Source organism: Lygodium microphyllum, chromosome 26, assembly GCF_053477565.2.
Source record: "Lygodium microphyllum isolate KBCC chromosome 26, Lygodium_microphyllum_v1.1.10, whole genome shotgun sequence".
Lineage (NCBI taxonomy): Eukaryota > Viridiplantae > Streptophyta > Polypodiopsida > Schizaeales > Lygodiaceae > Lygodium > Lygodium microphyllum.
In genome coordinates this window covers 69,793,431-69,817,395 of record NC_141160.1, presented here as the reverse complement: position 1 = coordinate 69,817,395, position 23,965 = coordinate 69,793,431, and the positions used below count along the sequence as shown (strand labels likewise).

General features: G+C 37.3%; 1 protein-coding gene across 1 annotated transcript; it reads right to left on the bottom strand.

The window, feature by feature from the left end:
- Window positions 1–9,602: 9,602 nt before the first annotated feature.
- On the bottom strand, window positions 9,603–13,284 carry LOC148013377 (putative fucosyltransferase 7). The gene has a single exon (XM_087668410.1). The coding sequence runs from the start codon at window positions 12,647–12,649 to the stop codon at window positions 10,898–10,900; it is 1,752 nt and encodes a 583-aa protein (XP_087524536.1). The 5' UTR covers window positions 12,650–13,284; the 3' UTR covers window positions 9,603–10,897.
- Between the last annotated feature and the right edge of the window lie 10,681 nt (window positions 13,285–23,965).

Below are 23,965 nucleotides of genomic sequence, written 5' to 3'. Positions count from 1 at the left end.
GACCTCGTCGAAGTGTTGCTCCAGCTCCTCCAAGTACCACTTTGAACCACTGCACATCGAATAGTATCATGGAGAAGCTACGGTAATCCACCGTAATAATACTTTGCACGTCCACGAACTCTTCTAATTGGCCGCAAAGGGTGCACTCCCCCTTGGGACAAGACATCACCCCCCTGGATAGAAAATTTGCCAACAAGACCCAATCTTATTGTGTATGGTTTTCAATTAGCTTGCGAGTACAATGCATGATTAATATTAATTTCGAATTACCCTTTGCTGAAAATCCGCAATCGCCTGATCAATGATCTCAGATTGAAACTCGCCAAATCGTCGTACGTGTTCTATAGACAATCGGCGTTTTCGTCTAATTGCCAACTTGCATTGAGAGCAAGGACATGGGACACGTTGATTAAGATACACCTCGCGATCTTGAACAATAAGACCTTCTTCGTTTTCTATCTTATCTACATTACAGCAAACGAGACTCAAATGGATAGCTTTATGGAGATGTATGTCAAGTTGCAAGTTGACCATAAGCTCTTGCATTGTACATAGTAGTTGAGAGATTTATTGATGTTATATCTCGGCCCTATACCATGCTCAAGGATTTGTTTGTCCCGGTAGATAATTATTCATTATTGTTTTAAAAAAAAGCATTGGTTCATAAGGTTCATGAGTCAAAAACTAAATGTTTGGACTTGACTAAAAGATTGGATAATGGCTTAGATGTAAAAGGAAAAGTGATGAATATGTTACTTCATCATTGCAACAAAAAGATTGGTGACAAGGATGCTATGATTAATGAAGTTCTTCACGAGGTGAATATAGAGTTGAAGGGGATGGAACACGATTCTTCTTAGGGATTTAATGGTGATAAGTCAATTATTGAGGTGTCTTCTTGTACAACCATTATACCTTATATACCTAGCTACGGTCTCTAGGTTATGTACTTTGATTATCTTAGAGGGGCTCTACTAGGATTACTTATACAACTGCACTAGAGGTCTTTGAGTATAAGTAATCCATTTATGAGCATCATTGAGGATCTCTTAGTCTAATAATAAATCAGTCTCAACAAAAAGCATCTTAGAAATGTGGTTTTTTTGTCCTAGGATCGCGTATTAAAATTAATGCCATCTATGAAATTTATCAACTATAGTAATAAAATTTGTCTCAATCAATTCTACTCATAGTCATAAGACCTGAGAGAAAATATACTATGCTCAATTTAAGGGATTCTTCTTCTATAACAATACTTTTGGGTTCATTTTGATGAAGTACCATAATGACCATTAGCTAGGGTATCATTTTCTTTTAGTCCTTCCGTTGACTAGTTGGCATGATTTCTAATTTGTTATGCCTATAAAGTTAATACAAAAACAATGAATTATGCATATCACAATTAGATCCCCTACTTGGACATTATGAAGGATATGACCAATTTTAAGCCATCTTAAAGAGTCACCAATGTACGTGGCCTATGGCAAAGCACATTGCAAACCATTATCGATAAGTCTATTATCGTGCATTTTAAATCTCCTAATTAGACTTTATAAAGTGTATGACTAATTTTTAGCCCTCTTAAGGAGTCGATGTAATGGTACCCATAAAAAAAGCAAAGTGGATACCATTACCATAATCATGGATATGCTATCGTTCCAATATATGATATCTTTCTCTTTCTCTCCCTCTCTCTCCCTCTCCCTTCCTCTCCCTCTCTTTCTCTCGCATTTCCTCTCCCTCTCACAATATATCTTAACACTCTCCAAAAGCAAAAGGGAGAGGGAGAGAGAGAATGCACTCTCCCTCCCTCTCCCTCTCCCTCTCTTTCTCTTTCTCTCCCTCTCTCGTTTCCTCCCTCTCCCTCTCCCTCTCCCTTTCCCTTTCCCTCTCTTTCTCTCTCTCTCCCTCTCCCTCTCCCTCTCTTTCTCTCCTTCTCTTTCTCTCCTTCTCTCTCATTTCCTCTCCTAAACAAGCAAAAAAGAAAGTGATTTAAACCTTTAATAAGCAAAAGGGAGAGGGTGAGAGAGAATGTACTCTCCCTCCCTCTCCCTCTCCCTCTCCCTCTCTTTCTCTTTCTCTTTCTCTCCCTCTCTCATTTCCTCCCCCTCCCTCTCCCTCTCCCTCTCTTTCTCTTTCTCTTCCTCTTTTTCTCTCTTTCTCTCTTTCTCTCTCATTTCCTCTCCTAAACAAGCAAAAAATAAAGTGATTTAAACATTAAACAAGCAAAAGGGAGAGGGAGAGAGAGAATGCACTCTCCCTCCCTCTCCCTCTCCCTCTCTTTCTCTTTATCTCCCTCTCCCTCTCCCTCTCTTTCTCTTTATCTCCCTCTCCCTCTCTTTCTCTCACATTTCCTCTTCTAAACAAGCAAAAAAGAAAGTGATTTAAACCTTAAACAAGCAAAAGGGAGAGGGAGAGAGAGAATGCACTCTCCCTCCCTCTCCCTCTCCCTCTCCCTCTCTTTCTCTTTATCTCCCTCTCTCTCCCTCTCCCTCTCTTTCTCTCTCATTTACTCTCCTAAACAAGCAAAAGAGAAAGTGATTTAAACCTTAAATAAGCAAAAGAAAGAGAGAGGGAGACTCACCGATGAGATATGGCGAGTGTGGGGCGGCTCCTCTTTGCGATGAAGGCTCCTCCTCTCCTTCGCGAACAACGGCGGCGGTGGCGGCGGCGGCGGCGGCAAGTCTTCTTCCTCTCCTTCTCTCACGACGGTCGCTCTCTCCCTCGCTCTCGCTCTCAAAACATAAAACGTGCAAACACGAAATAAAACCGCGCTCAGTTTCGGCCCGCTTTTTTCCCTGTGGAGGGTCGCTATTTGCGTCACTATTTGCATCGCAATAGCGACGCCAATAGCGACGCAAATAGCGAGGCCGCTACCCGCCGTCGCTACTAGCTCAAATCCTTGTAATGGCACTCTCCCTCCCTCTCCCTCTCCCTCTCCCTCTCCCACTCCCTCTCCCTCTCCCTCTCCCTCTCATTCTCTTTCTCTCCCTCTCTCTCCCTCTCCCTCTCTTTCTCTCTCATTTCCTCTCCTAAACAAGCAAAAGAGAAAGTGATTTAAACCTTAAACAAGCAAAAGAAAGAGAGAGGGAGACTCACCGATGAGGTATGGCGAGTGTGGGGCGGCTCCTCTTTGCGATGAAGGCTCCTCCTCTCCTTCGCGAACAACGGCAGCGGCAGCGGCGGCGATGGCGGCAAGTCTTCTTCCTCTCCTTCTCTCACGACGGTCGCTCTCTCCCTCGCTCTCGCTCTCAAAACACAAAACGTGAAAACGCGAAATAAAGCCGCGCTCGGTTTCGGCCCGCTTTTTTCCCTGTGGAGCGTCGCTATTTGCGTCGCTAGCAAATAGCGATGCAAATAGCGACGCCGCTACCCGTCGCTAATTGCCGTCGCTACCAGCTCAAATCCTTGTAGTGTATAGTGGAATGGACATCATGATGCAAGTGGGATAGTTGGCGAGGCCACACAGGGTGATATCTGTCATAGAAGACTCCTAATGGTGGACACCATGCAAAACCTAGTTGTGCATGCCTAACTCACAAAACAAAAGAAAAGAAAGATATAAGATTGAGTTAAATAGTGTAAACACAAAATTTTTTGACAAGAAAATATAACTTTTGGATATATATTCAAGCTTAATAATGTATACCATTGAAAAAATATTTAAATATTATTTGCTTCATATAGGTTCTATTTCTCTGTATTTTTTGAATTAGAAATATAAACCATTCAAAATTTGGTCTTGCTCATTAGCAATTCTTTTGAATAAATATTTTTTTAAAAAACTTCATATACTTCAATATGATTCTATAAATGCAAATGTGTTCGATTTATACATCCAAACTATTTTATTACATCGTAATTTACAATATAATGTGATAATGCTATGATCTTTATTTTTAGTGAGACTTTACACATATCAAAAAATTTAAAAAAAACTATAAATATTTTTTCTTTAAAAAAATAAAATTTTTAAATAATTTTTGCATCTCATTTTCTATCTTACAATTATTTTTATGCTAAAAATAAGCCTAGAATGACCAAAAAATCACAAATAAATCAAAAAATAGGGCATCACAAAACACTGTAAATAAAGGATGGATGATTTTTCAAAAATTTCCATAAATATCTTAGGCTTTGAAATAAATTTAAAATCTATAAAGAATCTTTTGAGCTCATTTGCTATTTTAAAACTATTTTAAGACAAAAAATTGGCTTGAAAAATGACCAAAAATCACAAATAAATCACAAAAAATAAGGTATCATAAAACGACGTATATAAGGGATAATGCCCTACTTTTGTGATTTATTTGTGTGTACAAATCCCCTTATTTGCACCATTTTGTGATGCCCTATTTTTGTGATTTTTTTATTGTATTTCAAGCTTATTTATGGCCTTAAAATAGTTTTAAAATAGCAAAATAAGCTCAAATTTTTCTTTAAAATTTTTGAAATATTATAAATCTAAGGTATTTATGATTTTTTTAAAAAAATTTATAGATGTAAGGCCTCACTAAAACAAAAGATTATAGCATTATCACATAGTTGTGATCATTATCCTAAAGCATTAAAAATTCCTTTAAAAATCAAATATTTTAGATACAGTTAAAGAAAACTTGACAAAAGATAGAACTTGCTCATATGGCGCGATTATGGGGGTTGGTGCTGCCACCAATCCCGTTAATCGTATCGTATAAGTAAGTCCTATTTTTATGATTTTTAATGATTTTAAAACTTATTTTTAGTCTTAAAATATTCTAAAAATAGCAAGTAATCTGAAAAATATTGAAAATATTTTTACTTTATTTTTAAAATTATCTTAAGTATAATAAGACTTTGAATTTTTTGGGCTTTCCTTTGTTATTTTTTCTACCTATCATTATATAATTTGGATTTAAAAGAGACTATATTTTTGAATACATATTGCATTAGCATATATTTACTATATATATATTATCTTCTTAAGGAGCTTTAAAAATATATAAGAGGTGTTGAATAGTTATATATTTTTGGGATAATATATTCTTTTTCCCATTTCTTTGTTAATCACTCTATTAGTTCACTAAATTATGTTTATTTTAGAGAGTATCTTTTTGAAGAGTTGTAGGATATAGTTTATCTATACTAAAGAATATATTCTATCTTTTTGAAATATAGAAAAATATTGAAGATATATTGAATGATTATTTCTATTATCATGGGTTTTTTGTAAGAATTTGACTACTAATGACTTATCTATTTAACTCATTTGACTTATCACAAGTTTATATTTATTTATCTAACTCCATTGACTTGTCAAAATTTTATATTATTTTTTTAGAGGACTTTGTATAACATTATATAATACTCTTTGAACCATTTTTAAAAAATAAATAAGATCATGAATATTATAGAGTAAAGAAAATCTATAATCATAAGAATTATTTTGATTGAATTATTTTTAAAAAATGTGAGATATATTACATTTGAAGAAAGATATACAAGGATAAGACACCAATAGTATAGTGATGCTTTCAATCATAAAATTAGTCTGCATTAGAATTAGAGTTCTAAGAGGATAAAATAGAGTCAAGTCCTTTCTATTTCTTCTTACAAATCAAGGGGAGTGATCTTAAAAGATTGCTAAGGATAGGATAACATGAGTAGCATCATCCCATGATATCAAGTCACCATTTAGGTATTGAAATCTGATAGTGCTATTAAGAATCGCAGTTGAGGATATTAAAACCCAATAGTGCTATTAAGAATCACAGTTGAGGATATGATAAGAAAAGGACTCCCAAGAGCTAATATCAAGTAAAGAGTTATATCCTTCACATTCTCCGAAGTATCCTGCATCCATGAAATCCTCTTAGTCCTAAAATGGATATGATGCACAATATCACTAATACTTTTATCTATTGCTAGTTTAATGTTTTAATATTTTAATAGATTAAAAATTGAATAATTAACATTAGAAAAAGGAGGAGATTTACCAATAGTAGCAAGATTGTTTGAAATCATATTTTGGTCTCCCAAAAATCAAAGTACTTTCTTTCTTCTAATTATAATATGTTACCCTTGTCTTATCTATGAGTACTTGCTAAAAAATTGATATTATAACATTATACAATGAAGATGTTCTATTTTCAAGTGCCAAGATCAAAGTGAATCTTTTCACTTTCTATTCTATTAGCTTCAGGTTTTATCCTTGGTATATCTATCCCTACCAATTTGTAACAACACCATGAGTATCTTTTGACCATTTTCTTATTAATCAAATTGAAGAGATTAAAGAAAAAGCTCAGATTTGGTTGAAACAAAATCTTACCGGATGGATAACTTGGGGGATGAAGTGAAGATGCTGTTTGGATGTTCCAACCTAAGTGGGTCTGCCGAAAACTGACGAGGTGATCTCGTTTCAAGTCCATGGAGGCCCATATCTCTATAGCTAAGTCAGTAAGTAAGTGGTGCTAGTCCTCTGTACAAAGACTCTTTTGATTGTTGATCACCTTCTCAAGAGTTTGTGAAAGGAGATGAAGGGAGACCAATGTAGACTGGTGGTAAGAACCAAATGCGATTTTGGTGAGAAAATTTACAATAGAGTATAATTTGCTTGAAGAACTAAGAAACAAAGAGAAGAGGAGAAAACGATGGTTCAAATGAATGTAGATGAAAAAACAAGAGTGATTTTGATGAAAAATGTAATAGTAGAATATTTAACCATTCAAAAAGAAAGAATAATGGTTGAAAAGTGACCCCTGAGATGAGTTAACATCCTTAGTCATTTAATGTGTGACCTCTTAAATGAATAACATATTCTCTCATTAATCACATTTGAATGGCTATTTTTAGAGGCTTCATTCTTTTGAAACCTCAACTAATTAGCAACCTAATTATTTTCTTATAAGTGTCAATTTTGAAACTTTTTTGCCCTAATTTTGGCACGTCTGTACATTTTATATCTATTCTATACCTCACCTCTCTACACATTGGATACTCTCAAGTATCGTGGCTCAAATCATGAAAGAGAATGCCATCATTGATGCACACATGAATGCAAGTGTAGCCCCCAAACCTCCAAGAGAAGCCACGTATCTCCTTGCTTGATCTCATGAGGTTGGCAATTTGTTGTGTGATGGTAAAATCTTCGACAAAAGCCTACACATGAGAACAAACATATACACCCACTCTCTAAAAAATGAGTGTTCACACATTATCCTAAAAAATCATTTATTTCTAAATACACAAAGCAAAGTACTTACTTTAGTAGTGCATTATTCAAACTTGAATTGCTCCATCCATAAATTATTTTAAGGTTTAGCAATTCAAATGATGTGTGCAAAATGGAGTACATGCACCTTTCATACAATGGATTTAGTGCCAAAGCATATGTATAATCATGCTTCATGCCATCTCTCATCCTCCTCTACCATCTCATGAGGCAAGGGTGAACACTTATCATCCTCAAAGTCATCAATCTCTGTTAATTGTGATGTCTCCATTTTCACTCATCAGCACTTTGTCTCTTTGTATCTTGCATATGGTGGCATATATGGGTGCGTGCAGCCATTCTACATTCAACAAGGAGAATATCTAAGTCACTATCAACATATCTCTTCAATTAAAGTGGGAGATCATTTAACCCTTCAATATAAGCAAGTCATTATTGGTGATTTTTTAGAATTCCATTTTTCATACATGATATGATTCATTGTGATTCAACATGCTCAATGCATGCATCTTCAACAATGATCACACATGCATTTTATCTTTTGCTCCAACCATGTCAAATGATTATGCAAACGTAAGGTTTCGGCATTTGTATCACTAGATGATGAGGAGGTTTGAGGGTTTGGAGGGAGATCTTTCTTGATTGAACCTATGCCATGCAAAACACGGGCACTACTATGTAAGTACCTTTGTTGTGTGTTGAAAAAGGCATCTAAAGTTGCATGAAATCTCAATGCGTAGGGCATCAAACCTCCCATTAAAATTTGTGCTTATTGTTGCTAAAGACATGATGGTAGATGAGGCAATTTTTTAAACCCTTACACCTCGAGCAGCATCCAAATTCATTTTTGATACACTATTTGGTAGAGAAATACTAAAGGAGAAACAATGTTTGATATTTTATGGGGAAAAGAAACCTTACCTTTCTCAAAGAGCATGTGTGAGGAGCCTTGGCTCTTCTTCTCCACCTTCTCTTCCTTGAGATAGGCAAAGTAAGATCCCTATTGGCTTTCTCTCTTCAACAATGATTCATGGAGATTTGTGATTCAACGGTTGCCTTATTCCTTTTTCCTTCCATTGTTGCCTATTGCTTCATGGTTTATTGAGAAAGACAATGTCCTCCTACTCAATGCATTTTTTTGCCATATTTGCCCATGTCTTGATGAGAAATTGAATTGTGTGTAAGGGCAAGAGGAACCTTCATTATATGCAAACTTTTAACTCAAACACTATAACACTATTAGACTTGTGCCATTCTCATCGATATGTCATAGTGCTTTTGTTCAATCCTCCTCTAGTTCTTTAGGTGTCAAAAGTTGCACTGGAAAATTTGACACCTTTTGCATTTATGCTTAAAGAACTTTCATCACACAATCATAGCACTCCTAGAAACTTAGAAGTTTCTCGTTTCCCATTCTACACCAAAGCCATCTTCTTCATGATCTCCTCTCTTGCCTCATGTGCTTTCCTCATCTCTCCTTCCACCCCTCTTGTAGCTCCTATTGAGGTTAATTCTAGTGTTTTTAGACTCCTAAAGGCTATCTTTAATTGTCCTTGCACTTGGCAAGTCTCTTATACTTCATATGTTAGCAGTCTCAGCTCCTGGATTGAAAGTCTCACTATCGTGAATCCCACACAATCGTGCATAGCCTTCAACTAGGCATGCATTGTACCTACCAATTGATCCATCAGAGTTCACAAGAAGTTTTTGACATCCCATGTGGAAAAAGGGAGGTTTCATTTTCCTTTTTTTTCCCTTTAATATTCACCATCATGAGCTTCTACTTGGGAGGCCTTGCATATCTAGTTAGGTCTAATTGGGGGTAGGAGGCTAACCACCCCAAATAGGCCCGGAGGCTACCCAACCCACATCAGCCAGTAGCCCCTTGCACCTAAGCACACCTAGTATAGGTATATGGAGTCTCTCCCTTGCAAAAGCTCGCGATATTTTTGTAATTCACAACGTAGGAATTATAGTGGGAATTTATCTAAAACTTGTGGTTGAACTTTAGTTTTTAAACCCATCTACATCGAGGCATTCTCGCCTTTTAAAGGTAACTCAACCAATGTCCAAGTCTCCTAGTTCCCTCAAGGATCTATTTCCTCGTTCATTTCTTGTGTTCCAATGTCATGGTTCTATCACAACTACATCTACGCTTTGTAGCCCTTACATTTGCATAACATCAGACACAATGGCATAGTTAGCTGCCCTTTTAAGCTGTCGTAAGTCTATCTATCGGATAACTTGGGCTAGCAGTTCTATGCAGTAACACATATAATGAGAGTTTGGACTGCAGGGAGCTGATAACGAGCCTGTATTACCAATATTCAACTGTGATTTGTTACTAATGAGACCATGCACCCTTTACAATGTCCTTCATCGTTTAACTGGTTGTCTTAACTTGCCTGTGCGGTTGTCCACCAAATTTAGTTTATTTCGACTGTTACTTCACTTGTAGGAATACGCGGCTTATTGCTAGCTTGTTCTCCATTGTCTAGTTCATTATATCCTCACCAATGGGTAACCTTGCTTGACTTATACCATCATGTAACTCTGATAATTGGCCTATGGCATTTCCATAGTTTTGACTCGGTTGCATGCCAAACTAAAACACATAGAATTCCTCCTCTTCTCATTAGGAATATGCACATAGCAAATGAAACCAATTACTTGACACCCACAAGAACTCCTGGAGTGTCTGTTACAGACTGTAGGTGTCATACTGCGTACCCAACTACCTTAAGTGTCTAGTTATGAACTGCAGTTGTAGCTGGTGTCCTTTTCATGATGTATACTGCACACATAAATAACTCAACACAACAATTGCTTAGGGTTGTGCTTCTCATTCAGCACGGCTCTTGCAGTCTTGTGCTATGATTTGCGCTCCACTACACCATCTTGTTCCACTGCATGAGCATAGATGATTCACATGTGACACTCATTGCGTGGATATTCTCCTCCATTTGTACAGACGTGAGTTCACAAACATTTTTGATTTATGTCTCATAATCCAAACTTCTGTCTTCTGTAAATACTCATCAACAAATGATACATGGTACTTGTGTGCATTCAAGCTAGCCACTGATGGTGCCCATACATCAACTATGAACCATTTCTAGACTTGTGACATGAACAGAAGGAACACATGTGACAAGTCATGTACATGTTTAAGATAATCTCTCTTTAATACTGATGTCTCTGGCTCCCTTTGTGGCAGGACCAGTAAAAGATAAAACTTTGAATGCAAAATGTCAAGAGCTTTTCTTTTAATCACAAAGACAAGTTTTTCATGTACTTCTGCATGCTGGATGGGGCACATGGATTTGCAGGCAGGGTGCCTACCAGGAGTGAGTCCAAAGCGTGATCTCAATGTTGATCACTCAATCTGTCACATTTTGGGAAAGAAATGCATGTTGCAGCTATGCAACATTCTGCTGCACCAGAATGGGTCAAAGTGTCAAGACACACATGAGAATCCATTTTTGGCTACTAGTATAAAATATATGATAGAATTTTCTTTTGGCTGCCAAGAATCTGTTCTTCGCTGCTAGAGAAAAAGATATCCATATTTATAATAAATACAAAATGGGGATGCTATCCTTGTTTTAAAGGTGAGAAGATGCAGATCCTGACTCATCCCTGTCATATGCAATGGTATGGTTTGCTACATGTATACAAGTCCAATCATGATGGGAGGAAATCCAAGTCAACTGGAGCAGCTGCATCTGCTGCTGCAAGAGGGCGAGAATGCAGTTGTTGTGGGTCAAATAGCTGCCATCCACTTTCATGGTCTTGGCAGGAGCGGAAATGCGTGTGAATCCAAAGCTTGTGTTGCTCAGTCATCAGCTGGAAGCTGCTGCCACTGCAACCTGCAGGAGGACTTTGGGGATAATGAGTGCAAGGCTCCACAGACTGACCCAACAAACAATACTTATCATCCTTTTGCCCTCCAGGTGGTATGTCTAGCACCAAGATGTATGGATACAAATCCCCCAAACCCTGGGCCACATACCCAAATGTAGAGAAGGGGCTTGTAGCTAAGCTGTCACTGTAGCTGAGCAGCCACATCTCCACAAATGCCAGCTGTGCTTGATTGAATCCCTTGTCCTCAAAACCTTGTTGAGAGACAGAGTGTACCCTCACCATCTTTGTACCTTTGGTTGGCATCAGCCCAAACTGCTGCTTCATCATTTCTGCGTACTGGCCTTGCAATGAAGCCACAAGAACCACCAGATCAGTTGCTGCTCCCCCAGATGCTTGCATTTTCCTCCCATATAAACTTTGCAGCTCAGTAATGTTGTCCTGTGATGCCATGCTGGGAAGCAGGCCCTTGCTCACAAGACATTCCATAATCCTTCCATGGGACACAGGATCGAATTCTGCAAGGTTTGGGTGTCCATGGAGCCTCACCTGCACTCCAAGCTTCGATTTGGCAGAGGAGAGATAGCTCCAGTATTCTCTCAGTATGATGGCCCATGTATCGTTAGCTGGCAGAAGGAGAAGCCTGCTGATGTAGGTGAAGATATGGCCAACATACCCTCTGAAGATGGGCTCCAACCTTTGCCAAAATGAGGGGACCAACATGAAATTGGTGAAGAAGTACTGATTGCTTTGCCAAGCTACCCATGTTACATTTGCCAATGAGGAGTACCCTTGTTCACAAAAGATTTGCTGATCTTGTCCATTGAGTGTATGTTGCAGATTCAACCTCACAGCAGTGGCCTGATCCTTGTCTTTGTTCTGCATGAAGAGCCCCAAGGAAGGGCTTCCTTCTAGCTCCTCATAAGGAAAGTCATCAGGCAGAACCCAGCTGGATCCTGGAAATGGTTCACACAAGAGCTTGGCTACGTTCTTCCTGCTGTCAATCATTAAGACCCTTCCTGTTGCCAATGCATATGTGAATGCAGATGTGAGAGATAATATGCCATTGCCCAAGCCCTCTCTTCCTTCCATGTAGATCAAGTACTTACATGCATCGGAAGGTCCATTGCCATGAGCTCTGCGCTTAAATGAAGACGTCCAATTTGTGTGCTGCCGAGAACAAGACTTGTGAAGCTGTGCATACTGTTCCCACTCTTGTAGTAAGGGGGTGGGAATAGGCTTTGTTCTGGTCGAGTTTCGGTAGAGGTACTGTTGGGTTCTACTAAGACAGGTGGGATCATCATCACCATCATGAACAGGAGAATCAGCATTGCCTGCAATTATACTTCTGTGCTGGTAGCTGTTCTGATAAGAGCTGAATGGAGCCTGTGCGCGGAAGACTGATGCGACTGGAACTGCCAATTGTATCCATAGGGTTGAAAGAACCTCATCTGAGCGGAGAACTGAGAAGGCTGAGAACAGGAAGAGGAATGCCAAAGACCCTGTGATCAGGCACATGGAACGTTGATGCTGAACATAGTCCCAGGAGGAAGACTTGCAACGCTTTGCCTGCATTCTCTCTCTCTCTCTCTCTCTCTCTCTCTCTCTCTCTCTCACATAAAAGCTTTGTTTCTGTTTCTATTTCCTGAATGCACAATGGAAGCCCCCAATGAAGGGACGTTTGTGACTATTATAAATTACAGAAACAGTGACACAAATGCCATGGCTCAAGCACATGAAACTCCAAACTGTTGATCAAGTCTCTCTCTCTCTCTCTCTCTCTCTCTCTCATATAAGCTCATGCATCAATCTTCAGGTCTTTCATTCATGCGTTATCGATCTGATGTCACGGGAACAATGACCCCTGATTTGTATCCTCCTTCTAGCACAGTCTTTTGGGATGCCGAGGACCATGGAAAGGGTACTTGAAATGGAACAAATACTGATGGTGCAGAGGAGGCAAATAGAATGCCCATTACTCTCATCGCTGTTAGACAACCAGAGAGTGAGTGACCACCGATGATGGAAAGGCAGCAAGGATGGGGGCCACATATACAAGCGCTCGTGAGTGAGAGAAAGAGAGAGAGAGGTAAAGAATTGTTCGATGTACCCGCTGTCTCAGTCACGTCTAGGCACACGTTCTCCCTGCGTCCAAGGCGGATTAATCATCGCAGTCGAGACTTGAGCCGAGACTTGGGCCAAGTTTTTGATGATTTTATGGGGGAAAGAGCACACTATGCCCGTGTGGGGTAACAGGTTGTAAACACCAACGTGGGCTTCCCTATTTCCAACGCTTCAGTGCATCGGACCTCTCCAAACCTGACTTTGATTCCTCTCTCTCTCTCTCTCTCTCTCTCTCTCTCTCTCTCTCTCTCTCATGTAACATGTTCATCTTAATCTCTCCCTTTTATGGCTTATTATCATCTTAATCTTTTACTTGGCTCTCCACCTGGCACAAATGAATATATCTTGATCCCTGTCTTTTATTGCTTATTATCATCTTAATCTTTTATTTGGCTCTCCACGTGGCATAAGGGAATTAAAGTAAGCCTAGCCCATAAGAGTCAAGGCCCAAGGGGACTTTCTGGACTTTCTTTTATTCGACTCTCCACCTGGCACATCAGAATTAAAGTTAGGTTAGCCCAAAATATTGAAAGGCAGTTGCTAGACTTTTTAGAAGTTGAGGAGCAAATTCTCTTCGCTTTAAAGAGTGAACCTTTGTTTCAAAGAGTACCTATCAATATTTATCCAGAGAAAAACCATCCGATGGTAAAAAGAAAGTGGTTGAAATGAGACTAGTTTTGGGGGGAAAACATATGACGTTGCCCAATTTTATACTAAGATGTCCAAAACATTAACGATTTTTCAAATTTTTGGAATTTCAATGAGACAGAATACACTAAAAGTCAGTTCTTGCAAGTTGCACCCTCTCTAATACTAATTTGTTTTCTCTAGAGGATTCTAGCCAACAATTTGCCTACCAAGGATAGAATAGAATTTCGGTGCACCTCTCCAATGTGTCCATTTGCAAATGAACTAAAAAGACAAGCAAGCATCTTTTATGGGACCTCAAAGAAATTGAAGGCTTCTAGAACTAGCTCATGGAGGCAATGAATAAGGTGGTGATGCATCATACTTTGAGCTTCAAGAAAGCTCTATGGACACATGATTCAACACAAAGCACCTAGTATAATAGCCAGTATGATTGAATAAGCATTGGATCCCCCTGAGAATCTATAGGCATTAGATATTACTGATGAACCTAGTAGTGTTATGGGTAGTGTAATGCTCAAGGTAGTCAATTTGCAAAAAACACCAACTCTTATAAATTGGTTAAAATTTTTCTTGTAAAGTTGACCTCGTCTTTGTAGAGATGCTTACTATACTATCTACATTTATGGCAAGTATATTGAGTCATATGCAACACCTTGTTTAAGCCTTATATTTTCTATAAAAGAGGCTAGCTTTGCTTATTAAACTTGATCAAAGTCTAGTTGTGAGCCATTTGTGGCAAGACCCGCATAAGGTGAAGTGATCACAAGGTCCTACCTAAATAACGTGTTATAGGAAAGATGTAATAACGTTAAGGAGGAAGCTTAAAGCAATGGTTCAATTTAAAATTTTATGTATGGAATCTATTTTGGGCATAATTGACATTTTAAACATGAAAATAACATAACATCTTCATAGTATATATGGGTATATGTAGTATGTGTGCATGTGTGTGTGTGTGTGTGTGTGTGTGTGTGTGTGTGTGTGTGTGTGTGTGTGTGTGTGTGTGTGTGTGTGTGTGTGTGTGTGTGTGTGTGTAAAAGATTTGTATGTTGTAGTAATAGTTATATACATGACACCATGTAAGTTAAGAAACTATAGTGCGAATTACATCATCAATGTATAAAATGATATTGGACAATTAATCAATATGCATTTAATCCACACTATATTTGAATGTTGAGCTTATACACAATTTTGAATTCAAGCCAAATCAAAAGTCAAAAGCTCCTATTTTGAATGGTGTGGATTGTCCCACAAATTAAGATCTATAAATTAGAATTACTTAGTTTGTGCTATTTTGTATTTTGACAAGATTATTAAAATTTTAAGAATACTCTATTAATGGCACTCACCTAAACTAGAAAAGTTATTGAAAATATCATACTTTTTGTATAGAATTATGTTAATTATAATATTTTATTGAAACTTGCTATGAAAATAAGATGATTTTTATTATATTTATTGTGAGTTTTATTGATTTGTCGTACAATATGACTTGTTACATGAGAGTGCATGTATGATAATGGTTGCATTATCCTTGGTAGATAGATGAAAGGATACCAATGTGCTTTGTGTTATGGTGAGGAGATTATCAGACGAAGTTATGTGAGGAATAAATATTTTATGGAAATGCATTTTGATACATTGCATTATGCTTGGTAGATAGATGAAAGGATACCAATGTGCTTTGTGTTATGGTGAGCACATTATTGGATGAAGTTATGTGATGAATAAATATTTTATGGAAGTGCTTTTTGATACATAAGAATTAATTATGGTTGAGCACTTCATAACATGGAATTATTTTATTTTTGTGTGTCTCTTAGAGCAATGCACACATGCACAATTTTCTTATTTAGACATAATTTTTTGTAAGCCCTAGAAGGCTTGATTATTATTATCTTGTAAATCTTACTTTATGTGTATTCAACTAGACTTAAAAATATTGAGACAAAAGCATGGAGTTCATGCAAGAAAAGTAAAGGCCTAAAAAGGAGATGCTTTTCATTGTTATTTTTTAGCAAAGAAGCTTTATACAATTCATAAATATATTTATGAAGGAGATGTTTATCCATGCATGAGAGAATATTATATCCAATATTATGTCATGCATGCTTTTCTCTCTTTCTCTTCTCTATACTCTCTATTTTCTTTCTTGTTTAATTTTTTGAAAGATTTTAAGTTAAAGAATTGAGATCAATATGAGCTTAAAAACAAAACAAAAGAATGCTTTGTATAGTGATTATTTATAATTTTGTATACTGACCAATAAAAATTATCAAGGAGAGGGCTAAGAGGTGAGAGAAAGGAGAGCAATAGAGAGAGAGGAGAGGAGAGAGAATAAGTAACAAGGAGATAGAAAGACTAGAAAGATAGAAAAGAAGAGAGAGAAGCTATGAAAGCTATGAACAAGAAGGTGAGATGAGAGACATGAATTGTATTATTGTCAAAGATGTCAAAAATTATATATCTCATACATTTTATACATATATTAGTGTGACAAGGTATTACTAATAATCTCTCACTAAAACACTTGTCTTCCCAGCTTCTTACAATCTATCCCTTCCCAAAGGTTTTTACACGCAAAAACAAACTTACAATGGCGAAGAAAGAAGGATAAGACAGGGTACTACTCTGATTTGACATACATAATTCAGATGTCTTCAAAAAGAAATTTGAGCCTTTGTATCTTCAAGAAACAAACTTTGAAATGAATAGATAGCTTGTTGTTAAAACAAGCCCTACTAAACAAAGTCTTCCATAATTTCTAATAGAAGTATCCAAATGAAATGTCACAAATCAAAATGTAGTTTTGACCCTATGTAGACAGTATATTTTTGAAAATTAGATAGAATAATAACTATTCTAAAATAGAGCGCTATCTATACATTGTCTACACTAGAAATGGCTCCACTACTGACTATATGTCAACCACTAGTGTATCTCATAGGTAAGAAAACTCATCTAATATAGAATTTGGCCTCCAAGAAGCTTCCTCAAGTGGAAAACCTCTCCACTTGATCAAATACTCAGTGATAGAATGAGAATGAAGCTTTTTCTCACACTTGCATATGATCTCCTCAGGGATATACTAAATAAGACCTTTTTCATCCATAGGAGATAGCTCGTCAACTATTTCCACTTGAGTACCATAAAAGGGTTTGAGTTGGCTAACATGAAACACATTATGAATCTTAGTAGAACATAGTAGTTACATTCTATATGCCAAATCTCCAATGTGCTTTAGGATCCTGTGGGATCCATAAAACATGTGAGCAAGTTTGTTATTGGATCCATCCTTCAAGGTTGAGTAATGAAACTTGGGTACTTTCAATAAACTAACTTTCCCTCTTGGAACTCTAAAGGTCACCTCTTCCCACCAACATACATCTTCATTTGATCTTGGGATTTTCTAAGATTCATCTTACACTATTGAAGAAGGGTCTATATTCTTTCCAATTCTTCATTCCCATGAGAGCTAATCTTATCACTAAAAATGAATGTGTATAAGGGCACTTTATAACCATACATAGCTGCAAAGGGTGTAACTCCAATACTAATGTGAGTGGAGTTATTATAAGCAAACTCAACCAAAATGCAACCATGAATCCCACGTATGTTGCACATCATGACAGAAATGACAAAGGTAAGTCCCCAACTACTTATTAATCCTTTATATCTAGCCATCACTATGTGGATGATAGGCTATAAAAGGAGCCAATTTAGTACCCATAGAGCTTAATATCACCTGTAGAAGTTACTCATGAACTTGCAGTAATCCATGTAATCTAAAGATATGCTTCATGAACTAATTAGCCACATGTGAAGCAATAAACAATATCTTGGTAGAAATAAAACAGGTTGCCTTAGTGAGTCTATCCACTACTACATAGATGTTATTCCATCCATTTTTGGTAGTAGATAAGTCAATAATGAAAACCATGGTAATATTTGTCCATTTTCCTTTAGGATAAGAAATACCTGCCAAAAACTACTTGGCTTATGGGTGCTATTAGTATTCTTCTTCATTTCCTATTTCTTTTTGGAAGTATTCTTCTACGTCTTCAATTTCTTCAAACCCCTTCTCTTCCATCTACTCCTCTCCCTGAATCTACCTTCACTTTGTTGTGTCTTATCTTCAAGAACTTGGCTTGAAACCTTTAACCCTTCTCTTATCTCTACCATCTCCGGAGTCTAAGCTCTTGAACCCCCGTACATTCTTCTCTTGCCAAACCCCTGTGGTGACCTTCAACCCTATGCGTTGCGACATTGGTGAACCCAATGTGAAGGTCGATATAAGAGAACTCCAAGATGGGGGATTCTTCAGGAGATACTCTGCAACAATTGGTGGGCATACTGCAGCAAACTCAACAACAACAAATCCAAATGTTACAAAAACAAAAACAAAGGCAAGACGAAGAGAAGATTGATTCTAGAGCTATCAAGGCCCTACTTCACTACTTCCTTGGGAGGTAATGAAGTAGGTACTTCAAATAAATCTTTGTACTCCTCAAATATAGCTTTTAAAGCTAGATGCTCAACTAAATTCTTGGAATGATCCTCAACCTCTTTATTTAGGTGTATAATGAAAATTTGAGAGCGTTTCTTATACTCCTTAAGTTGCTTTATGGTGATAAGTTGAAAACTAGATTTACTAAGGATTCCCTATAGATGGATAGGCTACCCATAAAGGGAAAACTCCATGTACAACTACGAGAAATCCATAGCAAACTTTCCTAAGGTCTCCTCTTCACCATTGGCTACATAAACTCTTATGGCTTGCTATAAATCAGTGGAAAAACTATGCAACTTATCCACAACTAATGTATCCACAAAGCTATGTGTACTACCACTATCTATCAGGATAAATAGATCCTTCTTGTAAATGGTACCCTTCATACAAAGTGTAGTAGGGCTCTTTGAACCAATCCAAGCATCCATGGAAATAGAATAAGGGTAGTGGCAACAATAGGTAAGTCTATCCCACTAGGATTAAAGAAAACATACCCACCAATGTCAAATGAAAATCCATTATCAACCTCATAACACTAATCCGGATCAAGATCCTCATCATGCTCTTCAAATTCAACTTGTACATTGACAATTGGTTCCTCATAGACCTCATAATCCACATCCTCAAGTACTATCATGTTGTAATTCTTCGCTTTGGCATTCTTATAAGTGCACTTAGATGTATATTTTTCACCACATTTGAAATATAGGCCCTTCTCTTTGCTCCCTCTAAAAAGATACATAGGTATAAGATTAACTTTGTTTACTGAATTATTTCAGGGTCTATTATCACCTTACGGCTCAACTTTATGGCTAATTGTCGACTTTGAAGCACTTTGCTGTCTTGAAGCATTGAAAGTAGGATATGTAGGAACTTTGGGACTATTAAATGAAGTATTGGATCCTCCATAATTGCCACCAACATTTCCATGTTTACCAACAACTCTTTGCTGTTCAAAAGAAACTTGCATGGGAATATCCTTCCTATACTTACTAGCATACCTTATTGCTAGCTCAATAGCTTGAAATAGTGTGGCAGGTTTTTGAGCCATAACATCACCTACTAACAAATTAGGCTCCAGACCATAAATGTACTTATTTAATTTTGTATCAGTGCTCACACTCTCTACATACATGGTAAGATTCAAGAACTAATTCGTATACTCTCTAACTGATAGACTTCTTTAGTTCAACTAATACAATCTTCTAGCTAAGTTTTCTTTCTCAATGGGAGAGACAAATACTTGATCCACCTTAGCTTTGAATTTCCCCTCCAACATATATGATAAAATTCCTCAAGGTGAAGTTTAGCAAAGTGAATATTTTGGTAATCTAACCTGGGGAAAATGTCAAAATAGGACTCTAACTTTGAAGTCCATTTCTTTAAATTAGTCGATGATGATGAATAGGTTCATCAGTCGTCGTAAAGGAAGTCTTCCTAATATCATAAGTGGTATGTAGTATAACCTTCTTTCCAATAATACCTCACTAAGAATTATTATTTGATGGTTGAAAGGCTTGTTTGTCTCTACTCTCTTTGTCAGCCTTTATGCTACCACAAGCATAGAGATTTGAGTACTAAGTTTTTCTAATGAATCTCTAGTCGAAGAAGTAAACTTTTCCACAGAATCCTTTGTAGATTGGGCCATCTACTACATGACTTCTTTGGTTTGAATATTGGATTGAACCATCTAATTAACACTTGATCCAATTTAGAGACTTATTTCATATATATGATAGAATGCTTAGTCTCATGGTTACAGAGAGTGGCATTAAGACTACTATAGGTGCCATATTCTTGAGAATCTTCTTCTTCATGATATACCCTAGGTATTTCCTCAGGTGCTTCCTTTATTTGTTGCTAAACATCATCACATTATGGTTCTCCTTTCCCTTGTTTTCAGCCAATTTTGCTCAATGTTACAATGTAGTCCTAGTAGACCCCTTAACAGAAAAATGGCTATAAATTTTCACTCCAATATCAAAATCAAGAACTTTTTGGTGGAAAACAAAGCTAACAAATAGCTCTTCAAGACGAGCTATAGTACTCCATTTTAAAATTAAAATAAAATATTTTAAAAATATTATTTTCACTATATAGAATAATCCTACAACCTATAAAAGCACTATTTTAGTCTATCCGCCCCTCTTAGGTCCAAACTAAGGTTTCCAAACCTTATGGTACCATGTATATGACCTGTAGAGAGTGAATATGACTTGCAACACCCTGTTTTGACTCTAAAAAGAAATCTGAATTACTTTGCAATACCTATGACCAAGTAGAAGTATCCCAAAATGGATCCCAATTTATTATTTGCCTGAAATACCATCCGCACAATACATAATCAACCTAGAATAACCTATATCACTTTTTGTAAATGATTGAATATCAACCTAAATCATTGCTTAAGTGTCCTATTACTATGTACACCTATATCATACTAATAAAGGGCAAAATAGGTTGAAATACCCTATAGTAAACCTTTAATAGACCTGTATAATTCCTATAACTAATCAGTGATGTCCTAATCATACTCTTTAGCTAAAATCTTTCGGTCTTTAATTACTCCACTCGCAGTACTTATGGTGAGGGACATAACAACATGAGAAGCTCCTTATATGGGCTCCAAATCACTAGGAGGTGGAAAAAGTTCCCCCCATGTTGGTTGGTTGCACCACTTTGGGATCTTTAATAGTGGGGAAGGGTCACCTCTCTATTATCCCACTATCTCCCCCCATGTTGGTTGGTAGGGTCACCTCTCTATTATCCCACTATCTCCCTTAACATCTACCTTTTTCCTCCTTGGTAAGAATATCAATATGGCTTGAATATTCTATTTAAGCAAACAAGGATGAAATGTATAACTAAAATTTTCTTTTGACCTTCAATGATGTGTAAGATTTGATCAATGAAAAATGGAATCAAGAAATGGAGATTGACTGTGAGGGTCTTACAAATGCAATTTAGTGAATCAATTATCCTTTACAATATTTCTTTCTTGGGTGCAAGGAAATCACACAATTAAATCAGAGTTATGCATCAATACAATATAAATGGTAATAATGATGAAAGAGGACTAAATTGTAGAGACGAAGGAGAAAGAAAGTTGACACTAAGGTCATGCTGAAAACCAAGAGTGCCACGATGCTGCCTACCGAAAAAAAGATGACAGACATAGAAGCAAAGGTGTCGGCTCCAAAGACGGCTGAGAAGGGGAGTGCAAAGGTGGAGGAGTACCCCAGCCCAAAGTGCCAACTTGAAGCCATAAAAAAAGTTAGTGCCTAATTGCTTTGGAGTCCACACAAAGCAATATATACAGAGATGTGCAATGATCATTATGGGCTACCATTCCAACAAAATTAGTGAAGATCATGCTATCTATGCCTGTTAACATTTTTTGTGGAACTGTTCTGGGAGTTTGATGTTAACGTTACCAAGATAATGCTAGTTTGCACGCGAATGGACAATGAATTACTAGCAAAGATACTGTGGAGTCAATGCTTTGTGAAACAGGTGGGACATGCACACTGTTGCATTGTCCTTGATACAGTTGTGTCAAAGTACATTATCACAATCTGGACTTTTATACTATTGTTCTAGTATTGTGAGGAGCACTATATCAATGGAGTGCTTGTGCCAATGGACCGGGAGGCTACAAGCTTGCAAGCCAACTAGGTTATAGAAATTGAGGTGGTAGATGGGGCCTCATCTCTATTGACCATTATAAGCATAAGAGAGGAATGTGCTTTGGTCGAGCTTTGCAAAGACATCAACGATGAGGCACCCAATATACTACTAGAAGACTTTTACTTCATACACAATAGAAAGTGTGTACTGAAAAGAAGGGAATCACAGATTATTTGCAAGGACGACCTTCAAGGCAGAGTTCAGGCCAAAGCTTAGTACTACCAACCTGAGCCGCTCTTGTAACACGCAACCTTGTAACCTGAGCTTCTATTGCAAGATGTACCTCGTAACACACAACCCTTCTATTAAGGGATCTTTTGTAACACACCTTTTGTTATAGAATGGATCTTTTGAAAACACAAAGCCTTCGATAATTTATGGATCATTCCTATTAATTTCCTCTCTACAATTAGTTGCATTATTATTTTGGTTTATTTTTGAGTGCAGAGATGGTGTAATCGACATGATGTAATTGACACAACAAGTTGTACCTTGTAGCACAAAACCCTTCTTAAGGGTTGGGTCTTTTATAACACACAACCCTTTTGTTAAGAATTGGTTCTTTGTGTCATTTTTCTTTCATGCTATTGTTTTGGTGTGTTTAACAACACTTTCCTCTGAGGAATACAAAGATGATGTAATTCAGACATTTGCTTAAATTTACAAGATATCAGAGAAGATACAGCACAATACACTGTCCAAATGTCTTCTACATTATATCATTCAACCATACATATTTAGTAGCACGTCCTAGAAACCAATACATATTATAGCTATGACGTCTCAGAGCTGGGAGAAGGTGGACTTGATGATGGCTTCATCCTCTTTGCGGAGTCCTCTCGGTCATTCTCGTCTTCCACCTCTCCGGCATCAATATCATTGTGGAGGGGCCTTCATCAAGTTGCAGTAGTGCACCCTTGCATAGCCTTATTTTCTTTTCCCTCATGAATCTTCTATTCCCATATGGATACAATTTCTCAACTTGTGTCATCCCTACTACAATAGCTTGACCCGCATATGACAAATAATATGGCATTTGAAGCACCTGGCATCCATATCCTATACCAAAAACTCGCAAAGCGAATTGCTTTGCTACCAATATCACCTTATTGGCATGGTTGCCACCAGGATGGCCACCCAAATACCTCAAAACTACCTTCAGTGCAAAAAGAGGTAGCACTACATTGTTTGGAGAGAAATCCTTGTGAAATATTATGATCTGTCAAGAAACAAGAAAATAAAATATGCTTGTAAGGAAACATTTCCAAATAATATGTATATACATATTTGTCTCTTAGTTGTGTATATGTACATGTGTACATATTACTTGTTACCTTTTTATGATTGAAATGTCCCACATACTGGGCCAACCTAGAATCCTTTCTGGTCTCTTTTAAATTGGAGGAAGATAAGGATGCACAACCTACCGACTTGCTTCCTCTAGCTCTTTCAATGAGCTTATCTTCACAAACAAGAAGCTAGAAATCAAACATATCAAAATTGAAAAATGCCATAGCAATAGCAACCACTTAACACTAAGAACAAAAGAAACACGCATTACCACATGATTCTCATCGTTTTGTAGCATTCTTCTTGACCATAGTGGGATTGTCCCCCAATGTCTGGCATTACTTCTCCCTCTCTTGGATCCTGCCCATGTCCAACACTCTGCAGCTTGAGCAATCTCTCTCTTGGGGGGGAAATGGCTCTCTTGTGACTTAGCCTCCTCAAAAAACTATGTGAGCAGTTGTTCTCATGTCATGTTATCCCCCTCCTTGACTTCAAAGTCAGTCAATAAATATTTATCTTCTTCATCCGCAACGAAACCAATATCAACATTGCTGAATTTAGCTAATGTTGCACGACAGTAGTCCTCACGCATATTTAGTTGTTGCATAATGTCCACTAAAAGAATA